Here is a 21,300-nt window from a genome sequence, read left to right as displayed (position 1 = left end):
ACGTATGAGAAATAAGAAGTGGTTTAACCCAGACCACCCCACGTCATCACTTCCATACAGTTAGTGGGGGAATTTGGTGGGGGTACTTTTTTCTATTTGTCTGAGAATTGTTTTTTGAAAATTCATTACGTTTGCTTTCTATCAAAATTTCCACCACCACTTTTGGTCTTTCCACAATCACCATGGTGTCCCCATGCTGGTGTCTTACTGAATTCAGGACGTGAGCGTGCTTTGAACAGAATCCTGCTCGTTCCCACTTCTGTGCTTTGGTTTGTGGCACAATGCTGCCTCCGAGCATGCTGATGGGATTTCTTGTGGGTGAAATCAAGTTCAAGCACTGCTCCATGAATGCATCTAATGCCTTTCAGAAGGAGAGAAGCACTCAGTCAGCGAGACCAGACTAGAGTTAGTCTGAAATTAAATACAAGCACAAATTCCCCTTCATCCCCAGAGCATGTAAAATGGAGTTCTACAGCAGCATTTAATACTCCAGAGTTAAAAATGAAGCCTCTCTAGAATGGACACTCAGTCCTTATCATCAGCTCCTTTGCCCCAAGGATCCACAGCTCTGCCTCTGTTAGAGCCCTGCACAAATGCCCTGGGCTGCCAGGCACCTGCTCACCATCTGCCCTCCTGCTGGTTGACAGGTACCTGGAAATCCCAGCTGAACAGACAGCTTTACCTCAGACAAAATTTCCAGGCAAATTAAGGCACTGTACATTCTTGTCCTCAAGTGTCATCACAGCAGCTTACATATTTTACATCATGATGAGGGAAATATTCCTTCTGGTCACCATCATCCCCATTCCAGGGGATGTCAGATGAAAGTACAACCAAAAAGCACAGGAGATGCTCAATTAATTTACTTACAGATTACTGAGCTTCTGTAACTTGTTGGAAACACTGAAAACCTATGGCAACAGACCTCCCTCAAAACCCTCCCTCTCACATCTCTGCCACAAGCCCTATAAACAAGTCATTTGCAAGGCCTGGAAAAGCAATGCAGTGCTGCTTTTGTTTATCATGAGGAGCTATTGCCATTTTATCACATTATCTGTGATTTCTTATGCATAAAAAAAAATAAATTGTTTGGTCATTTCCCATACAGCACATGCAAGAAATGCAGCACAATTATTCTTCTTTGTATTACTGCAATGGGAGAAAAGGGCAATAACACAGTAGGTAGATGTAGAAATGCAGTAGCACTGAAAGGAGGTGCACATGAATCATTGAGCCTTACCTCTGCAACTAAAGAGGTATCCACTGTTTATTTGAAGGATGGTGTTTCACTGTATTGACAATGGTCACCTGAATCTGATATTTAGCAGTTTACTGCTTTCCTACAAGCTATGCGCCACCACTGCTCCCTCTCATTTTTTTCTATCATCTCAAAAATAATAATCCTGCAACCAAAATTCATATTTTTCAAATGACAGAATTCAGAGATATAATATTTGTCTAGAGGACCAACAGTCTGACTCAGTAAGGTGCTTTGCTTTGTGGGGGTTTTTAACTGTTCCTAAATATTGAATGCCACTTATGAACATCAACATATATCTTACCAGCACAAAAATGATAGAGTTAGCTATCAAAATACAACATGAACTTTGATTCCACAAATCATTTGTATCATTAAAAAACAAAACTTGAACTTGTTTTCAACTGCACTATCAGAACAACAAACATTACAGAAAGAAGTATAAATTTAGCTTTAAACAAGACTACAGACTCTGGTAAACGCTAAAATTAGGTCAACATGCACATTGTCTAGGGTACTCATACCAGAAAGTAAATACTGTAGTATCACATTTTTGTCAGACTACACAAAACATTTCTTACGGTTAACTTAAAATTTGTATTTTGAGTATTTTTAAAAATAGCAAAGTAATGAACATTCTTTTAAAAAATGGATCTTGACTTTGAATGCTGAACCAATTACATGGAGCTGATTTCTCACTATAGAAAATGGGAATTTACCTCTCTCACAAACATGATTAAAATGAATCAAGTACTATGCTATTTTCCTCTACGAAAGGATCTATTGATGTATTTCTGTCAGACTGGTATGAGCAAGTTTCCCCTTTCTATATTCATTAAAGTAAAATAAGAACTTAGTCACCTTGAAAGATCACAGAACATGTTGTGCACTCTCTGTTCTTGACAAAAGTTCCAAAAACTGCAGCTATCACTCTCACAAGGCTCATAATATAAGTGCCTAAATATACAATTTATGTGTCCCTGGAAGAATTAAATTCAGAAAAAGCTTGTTTTAAGTCATTCAATATCCTTTTATTTTTTTAGAAATCCCCAGAGTATAACTTTTGCTACTCATGTGCCAGCTACTATTGTCAGTTTGTATTTTCTCAGCTTGGCTGTTGTCGAGATTTATTGACAATAACATTTTGATACATACTCCATCAAAATGCTGTGTAAATACACAGTGTATTAAGTAAGTCTTGCGATCTTTGATCATACATGCTGTACCATAAACCCTTTCCATACAGACCTCGTTAATGGTGCCATTAAACTGATGTGACTTAGAAAGGCTTTTTCCGTGAAAATGGTACCTGTTTGCAGAAATGGGCAGCAATAATTTTTACCAAAACCAGAATATCAGGATAGCATCTGGAGACACTACAGATGAAGTGAAGAGCTCTGAACAGAGGAAGGGAAGAGCAGCTTTCTTTAATGCCTGCAGCATGGATGCCATAAAAACATTTCAAGATCCTGCTACTGAATTCTGGCAAAGGACTTTGCTCTTGAATACTTTTATAATGGTTTGCACATTGTCTAGGAAAGCCAGTTTTAAGTTACCGAGGAGGAAAAAGCTTGCTGGTTTCAAGCGTTTTAAGTGTTTTGTGGGTTTTTTATTTTTAAGTTTTAAACATAACTTCTCTCCCAGCATATGCATTGCAATTTAATTCCAAATTATTAGTAGTGGTTTTACACAGCTGAAAGCTGAAAGCTAGCTGCACTGTGGAACCCCCCCTACATCTTTACTTTCCAAATTGAAGCAACAGTAATTTAATTGTCTAGAAAACATTCATGATTAAAGAACTGTCAGCATGAAGATTTCTCCTTTCCTCTAATGCCTTGGATTACTCCTGTGGCATTAGACTTTTGGTATAATATAATGTATATACTCATACCTGTTATACAAGAGATCATCCATCCATAATACAAAAGTAATCCTAGATTACATAATAATTTACCAGTGAATTCTCAGTGTGATTAATATGGTCTTTCTAACAGTTGTCATCTCAGTAAGTAAAAAACGCTAATTTCACACACACAAGATGTAGCTATAGGTCCTCCAATTAGTTGTAAACCTGACTGAAAGTGATGTGAAAAGAGCAGACATCTAACTGGTTCAGCCTGTGTTTATAAATTATAACAAACTACTTTCATTGTTGCATAAATTATTTTTAATAGTACTAAGAAAGTCCAAGAGGAAATCTTTTTGAAATGGCTAAAAGGTCATATTTCCTAGTAGAGGAAAGAAACAGTGCCAAATTACAGAAATAACTTTTTTTTTTTAATTTAAAATACAGAAGAAGACCTTAAAAACAGTAGGTACTAAAACATTAAACTTAATGAATAACTTAAAGATCAAAGGATGGTAACATTCAAATCACAAAGCTCTTCATGACTTTCATCTCTGCAATAAAGCTGCTATACACTGACTTAAGAGCTATACTGGGTTTTAGTAGCATCCCTTACCAACACTCACCACCCAATAAAAATTCTACTGGCAGCAACAGACAGGGAAAACAGAAATACAGTTCATTACAGAAGAAGGTAGACATAGTTCAATTATTTTTAAACAGCGATTTCTTATGCTAATACTTTTTTGTTTTTAGGTAAATTGGCAAGGATTGTCCATTGTTTTTAGGTAAAATGGCAAGGATTAAATTTGATGGAGAAACTGAATTAGTTGTGTACCATCAAATAATAAACAAACAGCATTAAAATCACTGGGTTTGACATCTCAAGAGTTAAATTAGAGTCAGAGTATTTGGCAGAATTCAAAGCAGAACTATTCACAGATGAAGTACACCTGGTGAACATGTTTGCCACTGTCAAGCCAAAAGACACTTGGAAACTATCCAGTGTTGAGTATTTCCAAATACATAGTGTACTACTGTACAGTCAACAACACTATTTTGATACTAGCAGGATCCTACTTCTGTATTAAAAACAATGAGTCACATGTTTACAAGTGTTATACCAGATTGGTAGCTTCTCCTATAGAGAAAGAAACACTGCACAGATTCTCTTAATATTCTATGTCCATACCCAAAACCACTTAAATCATGGGTTTGGTAGTATTCATATAAGTACATGTGAATACATACTAGTAGTAGTTTTTCACCAGTTCATTTATTTTAATGCCTAGAAGAGACCAATGTGACCACACTGCATCAAGCTAAGAATCCCTCTGAGTAATAACCACGTCAAGCCACTAACCTGTTGAACGTTTACAGTGTTCAGTTTTGATTTAAGAAAGTAGGAAGTATCCATTACAGTTCCTATGTCTTCCAAAGGTTAATCACTCCCACTTAGATTTTCGCTGACATTCTTATTCTGAATGCATTTGATCTGAGCTCTCAATTACTGTATCTCATTATTTTCCCAAATTAAAATATCTTTGATAGCAGACATCTTTCTTCTGTGTACCTATCTCTGGGACATGATCAAATAACCTCTTAACCTCAAACAACTAAAAGAGATCTATGAGAACACATTCAAGAATACAGTACAAATTCTGTAGTTCTTAAATCGTGCTTGAAACTATAAAATATACTCATAACATCTTTTTTCTAGTAATTCTATTTCTCAGTAGTAGCAAATGAGTAACATTCCTTAATTCTGCTTTTTATTCCCTGCTTTTGGACCCAAGACGATATTATCACTGCACTTTTAGTAATATCACACCAGGAACAGATGTTTAACTGATTATGCACCATTATAATTAACTGCTTTTCAGTGACACAACTTTGGAACTGTTTTCTGGAACATGCAAGTGCAAACTACTTTCTTTATTCTGGATATATGACAACATTCTTGGCCATGTTAAAATGAATGCTGATCTATCGAGTCCAGCTCACCAAGTGATCCATGTTACTCTACAGAGCTGCCCCAGGGTGTAATCATTTCACCCGCCTGTCTTCTGAGAACTTTGCGTTTTCCATCTGGATCGCGAATAAATATACTGAATAGCGAGAAGTCATCAGGAGCAGGTCACATTGGAATCCTTTTAGCTCACTTGTCTTTGATAGTGGTCAAGAGAAGATACATGAATACAAAAACTACAGTAAGAAGCTCTGCAGCTAGCCTACTTTTTATTTCTTATGAAATTCCAATCCAATAATTTCTTGCCTCCTCAGTGCTATAATATGGAAAATAGTGAATAAAATTCACCATTTACTTTTAACACACTTTAGAGGTTTTCAGGATAAAAGCCCCTCAGCTATTCATGATTCCTCACACACAAGTTTTCTCACAACTCTGTGGATTTCTATACCTTTCCTTGTCCTTTTATGCCCTTTTTGACAAGGAAAAATCAGAACTGTGTCAGAATCAGCATCCAAGATGCAGGTGCACCACTGTGGGTTTACACAGTCAGAACAAGATGTTTCATTCTGTTACACATATTGGCTACTGCTGAGTTTTCATTTTCACAGGGTGTATCATACCTCCAGAGTGCCTCATTCAGAGTCAATGAAAGCGTAAGTTGAGATGTTCCACACATCCTTTTTCGCTTAGCATTTATCGATGCTGGATTCAACCCTGATTTTATAGGAATCTTCTTCTTAATCAGTTAAACTTACAGAAAATCACAGAAAAGCAGAGGAGGAAAAGACATCAACTCATATTTTCACCCCCACCCCTATTCATTATTCTTTTAAACACTGGCAAATTAACCTTAATAAAATATTACTTGTTCAGTCATCTATATGTCTCTTCAGAATAACTTCTATTACAATACTATGCAAAAACAGACAAAAAAGTACTATTTTAACATAACACTCACAAGCTCAAAGTAAGCTGACACTTCCCTATAACCACATCCTCACTCAGGGCTGGGGAACCCATCAGGATCCCATAGTATCCTCCACTGCTGCAGGACAGCCTTTGTGTCAGCAACAGACACATTTCTCCAGACTCGTATAAAGTACCTGGCAGAACAGACCTGTGTCTGATGACTGGGCAGGCTCTCCTCTGTGTGGTCTGTAAATCCTCAAACCATGCACACAGGGAGAAAACTATTTGAATTTTTAGCATTTTGCCCTACTGTAAAAAACACCGATGCACTTGTTAGGGTCTGAGTCTGTCTCTGTCAGGGATAATCTAGCAGACATTACGCACCCTGAATGGTCAAAATTGGCAAAGGCTTTCCTACTAAAGGCTCAAGCAACAAATAAAAGGTGAAAGCATAGCAGCCTGCCCTAAGCCCAGAGACAGGGATGAATCAGTTTTTATGGCCACATATTCAGGGAGGATCAGCCTTATGCTGATCCCACAGAATATAACGGGGAGAGACTATATGAAGGAGGGAGCATTACAGAGAGACTTCCAGGTTGGCTAAAAAGTGCAATCCAGTTAAAAATAATGTTGTCAATGTTTTTACCTTTGTTTCCCCCCCAAGCAAAAAATTAAGGCTCGAAATGCGAATTTTTCCACTTCTAGTTTCTTTTACTGATTTCCTTCCTATCTCAGATGAAGAGTGGTGACCCATATCCAGTAAATATCAAAATCTACTCAGGTTCCATCAGCATGTTGTAACTATAGAATACAACGAAAGACAAAAGTGAAGCTTAACCTGAACAAAGTGGTACCAATCAGCAGAGCCATGCTGCAGTCTTCCTGAAAAAATACACTGCCAGCCTCAAAAACCAATCAATACTATTGTTAACAGCTGGAAAAAAAATTTAAAAGGACCAGTGATCAGCACTCTGTATCTTTTAAAGCCATTTACCTCCTCCAAAACCTTTTTTCACTCGTATGCTGTTATTGCAATTTAACACATTTTTTTCTTGGTCAGACCCTCTCCCTCTCGACTATCCACAGTGCCAACAACAAAATGAAGCACAAAATATTGGCCTCAACACACAGGGAAAATTGAAGATACTCTTATTGTTTCAGGAATACAGAGGGAAGCAGGAAAATCTATCAATCTGCCACAAGAAAACTAGGCCAACCAATGAGAAAGCTGACTTCAAACTTTTATTCATTTTTCATTAATCTAAAATGTTAAAAGCAAGAGTAGAGCTTCTTTTATTTTTCCTAGAGGACCAAAGCATTTTCCCATGGATTGAGCTAAATGTAATGATTTTTGTTATTTAAAAAAAGCTTTATCACTGTTCTCTTTTCACAAAGTTAAACACAATGGTGAAAACAGAGAAAAGAATACTATTAATAGTATAAATTAATTTTACTTCTTGACATCGCTTCCTTACCTTTCAGCTCACTGACAGTGACTAATGATAAGAGAAAAGCAGAGAATGAGTTCCCCCACTGAAGACAGAACCTGGTCCATTCTCCCAAGTTCAATAACAATGTCAGCTCTGACTGACTGGATCTCAGAAATAAACAAAAGGGGATGGTTTCTTGCCAGCACACAGTTGAGCTGCAGTACTTCTTGTTATGGGATGCCCCAAATACAGGGAACTGGCATGGGATCTGGAGGGGGGCTGGATCAGGCTGTGGAAAATCATACCATTTTGGTAAATTGAATGCACAGGAACTACGACTGAGCTGCAATGGAGACTAGAAGATCCTTGTGGGAAATATCACACTGTTACTCTACCCTAGGCACCTGCTTTAATAACTTTTAATCTGGAGACATGATACTGGGATACATCATGGCTGTTTGGCCTGGTACAGGACAGCCACGTGTATTTTTATTGACAGTCCTGACTGCAGAAAATGAGAACATTTATAAAGTCCATTTATCATATCTTTACTTATTCCAAAACAATATTAGTATCTGAAAATTCATACAAAGTAGCAAAGCAGCAAGTAAAAACAGACGGGAAACCCAGCTGCCCCAGTTCTTCAGAATAAAGCTTCTTCCAAAGCTTTAATAGCTATTCCAATTTTAAAAAGGAAACACCAGCCAACCGAAAAGGCTTATAGACTAACTAATCATATGGAATGAGTGGCTCAACATATAATTCAATACTACCATTTTGACAGAAACTTTCACAGAAAAAAAAACAAACCAACTTGACTTCAGTGCTGTTTAATAAATGATTACTTGAGGGATTTTATTTGTTTAAAACAATCACTCTGCTTCAGCTAAAGAAGTACTCTGGAAAGCTAGCATTAAAAAATTATTTGCTCTAATCTTTTCCAAACTCAGGCTTGGCATCTAATCCCTCTTCATTACCAAATAGCTTGGTAACCAAGTATTCCATCTGTAAAGTAGTCATAATAACAATACCAAACAGTTGACCTGATTTCTTCAAAGGTATCTATAGAAAACAAAAACTCAACATGATTTCAGTACAGGGAGATTCAGCCAACCAACTCCTTCAATTTTATTAACAATATATGAAAAAATATGGAGGATATTTTCATTTGAAGTAATTTTGTTCAATTAGCAATACTGATGTATTATTTATTAAAAAAAGAGATGTGCTAGTCAGCAAGTTACTGTTTAAGTGTGTAAAATTGTTATGAAGATCATTTTATGGACCAATTTGCTAATGGACTACTTATTAAATACAGGCATAAAATAATGGGAATATTTTCAAAAGTAATACTTTATTAGAAATGGGTTTATAATGCTAATCAATAAGCATGAAGTACTTTACAGCAGTAACTTCACTTGCTCTAAATGCAGAAGATTATAATTTATTACATTTATTTAGTTCTTATGGTTATTTTTTGCTTCATCAATCTATATTGCTGACTCTTTACGTTGTTATTCATAACATGTAATTGTGCAGAAAGTGGAGAAAATTATTAATAGTACAACAATAAATTACCATTAATATGTTTTTTCTCCACATTTTAATCTCAGAAATTTCCTTATTTATCCTTTTATTATAGTAAATATTAGTATTAATTAAGTAAATAGAAGGAAAGGTAAAAGTGCTAGAAAATTTACTTTCTCTTCTGAAAATCTCATTAGTTTAAACAGAAGAAGAAACAAAGACATCAGAACTAGAATACCTGCTACAGCTCCATGAGGACTAGCAAGTATATGCCAGGTAACTCTTAATTTAACATGAACAGCAGATGGCATTCATTTAATACGTGTTAAATCATACAAATAGATAAATACCAAACATCTATGACTGGCATCAAGCCACTTTCTGATGTTCATATCTCAAATGTTGTCCTCTTCTGCTCTTTCTCAGGTCTACTTGGGGTCCACAAAAAATGAGTTCTCAAATTCTAAGAATTTAACGTAACCCTATCAGCACTGTTGCCAAAGAAAGGAAAGGAAAGCAAAGGAAAGCATGATTCACATTAAAAAAAAAGAAAATCCCACAACCTTAAAGATGGCATACTGCTCACATTGGATGTACTTAATATTCTTACGAGCCTCCCAGCATTCAAGGAAAAAAGTATGGAACTTCCCTCTACAAGGCTCTTACAGGATATAACCAAGGGAAAGATGAGATTAACTTTGTTTAGCTATTGTTTACGAAACATGGAGGAAAAACTCCCTGTAAAGAAACAAACTACAGATATTATTCTCACATGCACCAGTTAACAGCTACCTGAATACCTGGTGTCTTAACTCCCACAGTTTGACTCCAGTTTCTGAGCACCATGCAATTCAAATTCCTTTAAAAATCACAGCAGCACACTTTGAAGAGTTACCAAAGCGTAATGTGATCAAATTTTGCTATTCTTCCTCTACAGATAATTACCTTGCTATAGGTGAGATGATGTGTGACTCTCAGGGATTATAGCAAAACAAAAGTCTAATGATGAAAACATTGGTACAATACAATCCACAAATACACGCCCAATACAAAAGCCTAATAATGATGACATTCATTAAAGAGGGACTAACACATCAGTTTCTTCCAATGGAGAGAAGGTTTCCATTTATGCATTTTGACTGTGTTTCCTTTCCTGCATTGCATATGTAGTATGGATGGAAATTTGTGTCTTTTACAAAATTAGCAGAGATTTGTCAACTGCTACAGCCATAGCTGAGAACAGTTCGCTAATCTGAACTTATTTAAAGTAGAGCTATATGATAAACTTACAATGTAAATAATACTAGCTAATGTCACAGGAGAAATTAAGACAGTCCCTTAAGCTTGGATATTCTTACATATTGAAAACTTTACTTTTCTGGCTCAAGAACTGCATGGAAAATAATAGCATACATTAAGACTTCCTCTTTATCACTATAATTATTTGTGTTATACACATTTCACAGTGTTGGAAGAACAGTTGTAATGTTGTTTGAATGCGGCCACAAAGGTGTAGAGAAAAATGGAAATTAAACTTTTCCTCTTTCCTTCTAAACAGTAGGGATGGAAAACAACTCTGATCATTGTGTCTGTTCCCTCTGATCATCAGCAACATATCTGGTGAGTCAATGTAAAATTACTGCTTGACACAACCACATTCAGACCTCTCTACTCCACTGGCTGCAGTTTTAATGATAAACTCCAAGGAGGCAGAGCTAGAGATTCAAAAGATTTTTCTTATTTCTAAGTTGTGTAATAGGATCAACTCCATCTGCCTGGCCCCAATTCCAGGCACCGCTGAACTCCAGGACTTAATTCAGATCTCTCTAAGGACCCATGCCCTCACTTACTTCAGTTCCACTCAGCAAGTTCAGACAAGAAGGATAAAATGAGTCAAGGATCAAAGGTGATGAGGGAAGATGTAATGGAGGGTTTTAGAAAATAGAAGGAACTGGAAAGTCATGCAAGACTAAAGAAGTGGTGGAGGCCGTGAGCTGAAAGCAGAGTGTGCAGCACACAGCAGTGGAAGTGGAGAGGCTGGCAGAGAAGTAGAGCGTACCAGAGAACCAAAAGCAGAGCTGAGGAGGAGGGAGGCAGGTTTTTATTTTTTTAGAAACGCATTAGCAGCGTGCTAATGCACTGCATGTAAGCAGTGAACAAAAACAAGATGCAGATGAGAAGAAAAAAACAAGCAGAAGTATCAATATAATAATAATAATAAAAACAACAGTAATAATAATAATAATAAAAAGGAAAGTGCAGAATTGAAAGTTTCTGGGAATAATGGCAGATGGGCATAATAAAGCTCAAAGGATGCTCCATGGAAGACAAAGAACTAAGCATTTTTCTTAGTAGTGCAAAGTTTCCCTGATAGGATACATGTTAATGTATAAAAATTCAGTTATTTAGGAGTGCTGGTAAATTTGATTCCTCAAAATTTGTAGCAACTTCTGTCTTTCTTCTCCCTCTCTCTGTAGGTTTCCTGTTTTGCCAGATCGTTAGCACATTTGATTAGAGGAACCTTTCCTAACATTTCAGTATATTTTCTGTCAAAATTCTACAAAACCTAGTCTGTTAATAAAGTTGCTCACAAGCAGATTATGATCTTCTTCCACTCCTCTGCTCTCAAAGAAATTGATATCATGCACATTCATTTGTAATGCAAATATAAAAATAAATGTTGCCAGGGGACTAATAATATACCATAATATTGTGTTCAATTCTTCCATTATGTTTTTCTTCAAATCTTCCAGGCTTGATTTGGTACTTACCAGTTTTAACCTTATTTTCCATTCTATGATGCAATTTGTTCTTTTTTCAAGTCACGGTACATGTAAAATCGTTACCATCTCAATTAATACTTTTGTCTATAAAATGTGCTCTCTGGGACTGGCTATCCCATAACATAAAGAGAAAGGTTTTATGAAAAGACACCATCCAGATTGCTATTAGAATGAAGAAATCACAGTAATTCTTCAATAAACAAGGAGAATCATAAATGTTCATAATTTGGAGGCTTCGACTTACCAGGTTACTTGAAAATCATAATGATATCTTAACAACATAGAAAATCCATTAAACTTCATTGTGTGTTAGATGAAGCCTACAGTATATATGCTAAAAATACAGGCCTTTACACTTTTAATGAGTTTTGATGAACAGCCATTTCAGAAAACAGCCACTCACCAAAGAAAAGCTTAAAATAAAAGTACGAAAGAATTTGCTTACTTATGCATAGCTATCAGCAAATCCAGATTCTATATGACCTAGAAATAACTCTCAGGTTTTGCAGAGATTTACAGGTCTATGAGCAGAATACCCATAAACTGCTATGTGCTTGTGTTACTGGCAGAACAAACTGCTGTTCAGATAAGATGATATCCAACTAAGTACAGAAAAGAAACTGTCAACAACTCTGCAAGACCATAAAAGAAATTGCAAAAGCAGAGCTTTCATGACTAGCCATACCTTCAGAATACTCCCAAATCAGTCCCAGGCATGAAAACACAGTTGGAACTGATTTTAAGAGAAGGCTGAAGAATGGCATGTTCCCACAAAAATAAGAACAAAGCCTAAACTGTGTTCCCTATATTACATAATTGCCAAAGTAGATGGGGAAAAAAAGATAATATTATAAATATACAGAATTTTTAGCCAAATTGTATCTGAGAAGTCTAGAATTAGAGAGCAAACTTGTGATTGATCGAAGTTAATCACAGTTGATTGGAGAAGCACATACCCATCCTTTTCATGTTTTGTACACTTTTATCGTTGTGATGGTTTGGCTATTCTATCAGAAACATGCAAAAGGGAGGAAGTTTAGAATCAATAGGTAATTTTTCCTCAAAAATCTAAGTCAAATGGCATAAATAGAGATTCCTGAAAACATACATCAATATTATTGAGTAGTGAAAACCAAGCTGGCACCAAGCTCTGACTCTCAGATGTGCACAAACAAAGTGTAAGCTGCAGATATAGGAATGTATGTTTCCTACTGGCTTTCGGAGCAGAAGCTCTGCCTTGGTAGATACTCTGCCCTTTAACTTTCAGATTTATGCCAGCTCTGTATTATAGAGTTCCAGAGTCACAGGGGTTAATATGACCCTATTGTTGTAAAGCATCAAACATTTAAATAATGGTTTTGATTTTAAACCTCTGAAGATGCAGAAAAAGGAGAATGTATATAAAATATCAAACCTTTGGAGCTTCATTTCAATAACATCCTCAGATCTTTTCCCTTCACCTCTCTCCCCACCACTCCACCACTTCCTACTCTTCACCTCACCTAATATCTTATCATACTGTCAGGATATTTAGAAGGAGACAAGGAAAAAAAAATGTGCTTTGAGAAAATGCTCCAGAATTCCTTCAAAACAAAAAAAAAAAGGGCGACATTTTCAAATCTTTAAATAACAATACATTTTAAGGACTGACAGTACTTTGGTCCCAAGGGGCATCAACTCATGCAGCTTCATATAAAGCACCGCACTGCAAGAGATGAAACATACGCTTCAGAAATAAATTTCTGCTGCACGTATCTTTGGATAGGTAAAATTAAATGGACTTTATGAATATTAGGCCAACCTACCAAAAAAAAACCAAAAAAAGAAAGCCAACAACATGTACTAAATCTCTTCCTGTTTCAGTAGCTAGTCAACTAACAAATTATACCATATCATAAAACCCCAGCTTCATGTAGGACTTTCAATAGGTATCAGATTATATGGACTTATATGACAAATCTCCCTTCCCACATGCATTATTCTCCTCCTGGCTATCCTCACCAGTTTATTTTTACCTCTGGACTGAAACTAAGCATAAGATCACACTGCTGCAAATTTCCTAGTACGTGACAAAAAAGGACTTGATTTCTACATCAAATTACCAAATCAATGAACTCTTCAATACTGTGAAATAATTTTATCTGTTTTCAGATATTCTCATCCCATTCTCTTACAAAAACTGCTTTCCCCAAAAAAAATTACACTGAGGACATAAAAGCGTAAGGAGGACATATGGCACTGTTGTAAATTTATGGCACTTACAGTTTAATAATAATAATAATAAAAAGAAAAAGAAATGTCAGCATGACTTGTATAACTTTAAAGTAACTATTAAAGCAGCATTTATTCTATTTTGGACACATTAGAGTTCTGTTTTCTTTAGCAGAATTTTTTCACACTCCTCTTGGGTTACAATTTCCAATAATGCCAGTGCATCCGTTTCATCCAAAAAAGTAATCATTTGGAAGTTGTCATAATACTAATACTTTCTGCTATTCACAAGCAGCAAAGAGAACTTAGGTCCAGGTATTTCCTTGTTAAAAATAATGAAGAAAAATATTTTCAGTTATGGTATATTATGGCCATTCTAGATGAATATATAACATGAAATATCAAGGAAGATTAGACTAATATTTGAAGACTTTTCATCTCTAGCAGCTTTTATTTTGCTCTCCTCAACCGTCTTTCCCAGACCTTACAGGTCTTCGGGGTATTTTATGTAGGTTCCCTTTGTATTAGGAATTTCTTTCACAAACTGTTTTTGGTTCTTTTTTCTTCCTTTTTTTTTTTTTTTGAGTTTCAGAAAAAGCATGTATAAATATGTATACTCACATAAATAATGGAGCAGGAAACCTGTTTCTTATTCTTTGAGTGAACACAGTAAGCTAACCAAGGTGAAAATGTTTGTGAAAACCTTTATAACAAGAATCAGCCTACCTTCTTTAATAACACTGTTATTTACAAATTAGCAATGCTACGTTAGGTCTCATATCAATGAAGAAAAATATGTGAGTTTTAAGATGTGGAAATAAAACTTCTGAATAATATTTTTTGTTCAGTCTTTCTTCAAGTCTTGCTTTGTTTGCTTTGGCTAGCCTGAACGCCAAGCTCTTTGGAACATAAAGAACATTTTTGTGATCTATTTTTACAACAAGACGCTTATATCAAATAAACCATATTGATATACCCTAAACTGAATATCAGAGTGTAAGAGTGTAAAAGACAAGACTAGATATGAAACAAATACGGTAATATAATAACTTTGAATAAATTCCAGTAGACATGATATAAATGAATGTGACATAAAAGTAATTTTGTGACAGAGAAAAGCGGGGCAATGCTGGTTTCAGAAGACTACTTAATGTTTGTGAAGTGCTTTGAAGATGAATACCACTTCGTATGTGTTATGGCTATGGATGACCACTGGAGTCATGTAGCCTCACTCTGAAACTGAGAATCTGAGGAATTTGAGACAACCTCCAATTCCAAGTCAGAAAAAAGGCATAGATATAAAAAGTGTTAAGAATCCTATATGACACAGAATTGCTATAACCCATACACTAGCATAAGTTTTCTTCATTTCTATGATGAGAGTTAAAACAGATTTGCATAGGTGTATCTGTGGATAAACTTTGTAAAAATATCAACTTCTTGCTTTTGAATGGAGGGAGGATAAAACAGTGTTGCTACTCTCAGAAACTGATGGCATTTATAACTTCAAAATATATTCTGCCCAGTGATATGAAAACATGTATAGAACTGAGAACTTCCAGGACTAAAAGTATAAAGTTTTTAACACCACTTGACAGGAAAAAAAATAAGTATATAAAGCAACATACCAATATACTGTCCAGATCACATGGAATAACTTAGTAGAGAATCTAATCTGCTGATTCCTGAGATTTCAAACTGTAGAACTTTCACACTGAAAAAAGCAGCAACAAAATTTTGCCACATAACCCAAATTTCAGCAATTCAGTCAAAAGTTTAACAACTAAAATTTCTGTTAGCATAGAATAGAAAGAAGATTGCAAATAATCTTATTCTCTACAGTTATACTTTAACAACTCAACCACACTGTTGAAAAAAAAAAAAGTAAAATATTGATTCAGTAGAATAATTCCTAAGTATTCAGCCATAGAATCTAAAATGAGAAAACTACATTATCATGAAGCGATATGACTCCTCCTTGCTGGTTCCACACTTCCACACCAACCGAGAGTGAAGTGGTGAGAGTGGATCCCATAAATTAGTGATTCAACAGCTGTATTCTTCATGGAAAAAAAAAAAAAAGAGTAATGCCCTTCCTCCACCCCGTCCCAACATACAAAGCACAGAAATACACGTTGCAAATCCATAAAGACTAGAATCCCTTTTAACAAGATACATGCAAATACTTTGTGGAGCAATAGCTAAGTTTTTCCTTTTGATCCACATCAAGCACATGACTCCTGTTTCCAAAGCAGTAAAAGACTAAATAAAGACAGTGAAACAGAGTCCAGAACAAGGTGGGTTTTTTTGTTTGTTCCAGGTTTTAACATAAAATAAAGAGGAGGTAACAGTTGCTTTATCAGCTTATATTTTGCTTTTATTTCTAGTGTGATTGTTTATCATTGGGAGCGTTCAGACAGTACTGAATAGCTCTAGTGTTCATATGATTTCAAAGAAATTCTGCAGACTTTCCCACCTCATAAGCTGGAAATAATTGGTCCGAACCTGTCAAGAATAAGCATTTTTTCAGTGACTTCACACTAGTTTTTAGGCACTGCGTGTGACTGCATTGGAAGTATTTTTAGTAGCAACAGTTTCAGTACATATATACCATAAAGAGCCTAAATTGTCAAACTCAGCCAAGGTCCCAAACTCAGCCAAAGTCCACGGTCACTTAGGTGAAAATAACATTAAACTAACAAATCATAACTTCTAGATTTGCTGGTAAGTAACATTACTGAGCATGTAAATGAAATGTTACATATCCACAGCTTCATCTCTTAATGGCTTATGAGATAGAGCAGAAGTAATTCCTCTTTCATCTTTAACAGTTAACAGAGTTTGGCTTCAATCTTGCTTTCCAAAAGAACATAGCACTAGGGCACCAGCATCCCTATATAATAAATATATATATGAAAAGATTAAGTAATCTGCCTCAAACGGCCCAAACTGTTTATTACATTGTTTCGTTACAGTGTTACAGCATCTGACTACATATTCTTTTATTCATCTCTATATTTTTTAATTGTTTAAGCAATCCAAAAGGTTATGTTCCATAAGTTATAGCTCTCTTTCTCTCTGTGGGCCCATAAAACTGAATGGAAGCAGGAAGTGTCTACTACAATATTCCCTTTCGCCCACAACTCCCATGCAGCTACAAATCTAAGAGTGCTAATATTTGAGCTCTTTATCATTATTTTCTGCAGCTGGCCAAATCTCCAGGTGTAAATTCATCAAAATTAGTTTCTCCTGGAAAATCTTTGACACATTCAATCAGATTTTCACCTGTATGTTCCAGCTGATGAAAACTATTATGTTCCTAACATAGATTTTAACCCTTTTTTTTACCTTCAATATTTAGCCTTAAATTTAGATATTGAAAACAAACAAAGAAAAAAACCGAAAACCAACAAAATGAGAAGAGAGACTGTAGGTGGAAAGGGATAAGTTTAGGTGGTATATGGTACCATACTTGTCCATGTGAAATATAAAAAAAAAATAAAAATTGTTTGTATGTTTTATATCAACTCAGGCCAGCTAATCAGCTCTCAGGTCAATGCCTATTTGTGATTAAGTTTAAAAAAAAACGAACACAGTACCTTTCTAATGAGTTTTGAGCAAATGTTGCCTGAAATGCATGTGTTTAAGGTTATAGATAAAGTTTGCTACTGGTGCCTTAAATCATATGTATAAGTGAGCAAATCCTCCCACCTACCACTTCAAATACACCACCTCCCCCGTTCATCTTTTCTCACTTCTGTTTCCAATTCAACTTCTTTTCACTACAGTGAATACATACTTCTGTTGATCTTATGGTCGGCTGGATTCATTGACTGGTGCTTACCTCAGTAAAAGTTTCTTAAAACCTAAATAAGACTCTGCAAATCAATATTTAAGAAGAAAAACCTTTGCAGACATGCCAAGTGTGAGTTTCTACAGATCTTTAACCAATAGGAAAAAATAATTCCTGCCTGCCCAAGATTTTATAATTTTGGCGAGTACAAGGTCTAACTACATTGCCATTTATATAAACAATAGAAGTAGTAGTAAATTTATCACCTAGGTCAAAACTTACAGTGATAAGTAATTTAATAATTTTACTTTAAACAAGTCTATTAAAATTTAGCAGGAAGTCTAATTATTGTATCTTGTATATAAGCAAAAGTTTCCCAAATGAATATTCAGCATACACCTAATCAGCATGAAGTCACTCAACAGTTATAGCTAAAACTGGAGCATACACAGCACATCTGTACATTTACAAGCACAGGCTCCCCAGATGTTATAAATTACTATCTTTACCAGTTGACTCCTAAAAGTGTTGACTTAAAGAAAATGCAGTGAACAGTGGAGATGTTCACAGCAGGAATTGTCAACAGAACTAAATTCAACAGTAAAAGGTCTGTTGATATGTGTATGATCTAAAGGGTAAATGTCACAGAGCTATTACTGCTTGGGTGCATTACAGGGACATTACTTTCAGCTGTACTTGATGATACAGTTACAGAAAGTTCTACCACCTTACTTACAATACATACCATTTATTTAAGTTCAGCTATGTGCAACAGGCAACAAAACATCATAAGCTATTTCCTAGTCGGAAAAAAAAAAAGGAAAAAAAAGGAGAACACCAAACGATGAGTCATTTTAAATTACCTGACAACTCAAAATGATATTGGATATTTGACAGCTTCAAATGGTTATACAGAAACTCATGTTAAAAAGGGAGACATGAAAATCCAAACTTTATTTAGAGGAGACAGAGAGAAGGGAAAAGCAGTTAATGACACAGCACTCCAGAAAGCAGTTCAGCATTACCGATATCATTTATTTATTGCCCGGACAGTCTGAGCCCGTCCCGCTGCTTGTGGAAAGGTGCACCAGAGTGCTCCATCAGTTCTGCAACCACTGACATTTCCCAAAGCACCGCACGCAGCAGCATGCAATCTACACCAGGGAAAGCCCAGCTTCCCCAGCTCGACCCGAACGCCAGCAGGAGTTTCCAAACTGAGACCAAAAAAAAAAAAAAAAAAGGAAAAAAGAAAAAAAACAACCCCAAACTCTCACAGACTTTTTAAAAGTCGGGTCAGGGCTGTAATCTGTGATGTGCACGGAGCGGTTCCGCCCGCTCCGGAGCGGCGGGCACGGCCGCGCCGCGGAGTCCCCTCGAGCCCCGCGTCTCCCCCGCACCCCTCTCCGCCGGGGCACCCCCCGCCCCGCGCCAGGTGCGCGCTGCCCCGCGGGCCGTACTCACAGGGACACGGTGCGGTTGGGCAGCACGGCGGGCTGCAAAGTTTCCACCAAGTCGCCGCCGCTGCAGACCACTTTGATGCGGAGGGCCGGGCGGCCGGGCCCCTTGGCGCGCTCGGCGGCGCAAAGGCAGCGGTCCACGATGAGGTCGGGGCAGTTCCTGCTGCCCCCGCACAGCCCCAGCGCGGCGGCCAGCAGGCACAGGCGGGGGCACAGCCCGCGCATGCTGAGCCAGCGAGCGACCCGCCGGCTGCCGCGCCGCGCATGGCACGCGCCCCTCCGCGCCGCTCCGCGGGCGCCGCGGGCCCCTCCACGCCTCCTGCGCCCACCCCGCCCCGCCTCTCTCGCTGCGGCCGCTCCGCTCCGAGGGACCCCCCCCTTCCTCCTCCTCCTCCTTTCTCCGAGGAGCCGCCGCTCCTTTCCTGCCGCAGCCCGGGCAGCGGCGGCGCTGGGCGGACCCCGCGGCGCTCAGCGGGGCCCCCCCTCCCGTCGGCGCTCACCGGGCGCGCCTCCCCCGGGGGTCCGGCAGCCGCAGCCCCCGGGAGCGCCCTGCCCGCCGCTACCTGCGCTGCCCGCAGTGCTGTCAGCCCGCGGTGCTGTCAGCCCGCCGTGGGGGTCCGGGAGCCGGGGGCAAAACCGGACAGATGCGCCAAGGACGCGCTGCAGCCTAAAGCGGCGCGGCCAGCCCGGGCACGGGGCAGAAAATCGGGAGCTGGAAAAATGTTAAGGGTCGGGAATCTAGTTTTGAAAATAGCCACCTTAGCTACCGCGCTTCAGAAACCTGTGTGCAAAGTGCTGTTTGCACCTATGGCGGTGGGAAAGAAGCTTCAGGGCATGGGCAAAGGTCAGTGTAGAACTAAGAAACTGGACAGGCCAGCCACTGCCACCGGTGAGGGTCTATGCAGTTAGCTGACATCAAACACCTCAGATAGTGCTGTGGTGACCTAAATCAAAGGTTTGATCAGTAGTCAAAGACTGACTTCATCATCCAGGTCAGCGAGCACATTTCTACTTGTATTTGTCTGTCTTTTGTGGCACTCTTTGCCTTTGGAGCGTTCTCAGTAGTATTTTGTGATATGACTGGGAACTCCTATGGTAGATTTTCAACATCAACTACAAGCTACCCTATTTTTTTTTCTGAAAGTGGACAAAAAAAATCCAGTTTGTAACAGCAACTTCCATTTTCAATGGCCTTTTACTGAAAGGGCAGGTTCCTTGCCTTCTCTTACGCAATGGAGACTCACAACGCATGTTTTCATTGCAGGATCTAGGCCAAAGTTAGTAATAGTCTACTATAGCTATAAAGCTATTTTAGGAAATTACTTGGGTTTTATAAAACAATATTGTATTATAGTCCCCTAGGGAAGATTTGTCTTGCACATTTACAACGCCTGTTATCACTGTGTTCTAATACCTAATTGGAGCCTTTGGGCACTATGTTATTAATAAGTGATAGAAGGGGTAGTGCCCTTGTGAAATTCAAGGCTAATAGGAACTTTTTCAGGAACAATCTTATTCTGTACAGTTGTTGATTTAAAGAATCATAAATATTACAACCTCTGCTCTTTTATTTTTAAAAGCAAAGTTTTGTAACGCTTACTGGCAGGCAGCAAAATGGACTGTATTTCACGAGACCACTCAGCATTGCTAAGGTTGCATGATGGTCTTTATCATTGAGATGTAGCATAGATTTCATTCAGTGTTAACCTTGCTGAGGAGGAATGGAATTTTTCAATCGAACTCGGCCCTTAAATATATGCTAGCAGAATTTTAACATTTTTTCCTAACTCACCGGTACTGCAAGTTTTCTAAAAATATTGTTTTATTAAGGAAAAGGAAGGTTTACAGCCACATTGAAGCTATCTATGAAATTCTACAGTAAAGGTAGAAAAGGAGTTATTCAAAACATTAGAGAAGAACAATAAGAGTAAACTCCCCTCCACTTCCCAATATACTTTTTTTTCTTGCCTTATTACAAATAAAGAAACAAAAAGCTCAGCTATCTTCCTTTTTCTTCACTGTTACCTACAAATATGAAGAAAGTCAAATTTTTATGATAATTTAAAAGCACAGATGATCGTTCCTGCCCCAAGATCTCACAGTCTAAACAGGCC

The 21,300-nt window shown here is 37.6% G+C and overlaps 1 protein-coding gene across 1 annotated transcript in view; it reads right to left on the bottom strand.

The window, feature by feature from the left end:
• Positions 1-19,411, bottom strand: part of ADGRA1 (adhesion G protein-coupled receptor A1) — a 267,200-nt gene extending 247,789 nt beyond the window's left edge. Inside the window, exon 1 of the mRNA XM_032695218.1 lies at positions 19,191-19,411. Within this exon, the coding sequence (XP_032551109.1) occupies positions 19,191-19,411 (221 nt within the window). The remainder of the gene's footprint in view (positions 1-19,190) is intronic.
• Positions 19,412-21,300: the final 1,889 nt, after the last annotated feature.

This window comes from Chiroxiphia lanceolata, chromosome 8, assembly GCF_009829145.1.
Source record: "Chiroxiphia lanceolata isolate bChiLan1 chromosome 8, bChiLan1.pri, whole genome shotgun sequence".
Lineage (NCBI taxonomy): Eukaryota > Metazoa > Chordata > Aves > Passeriformes > Pipridae > Chiroxiphia > Chiroxiphia lanceolata.
The sequence above is the reverse complement of the archived record's forward strand: the minus strand, read 5'-3'. Positions and strand labels throughout refer to the sequence as shown.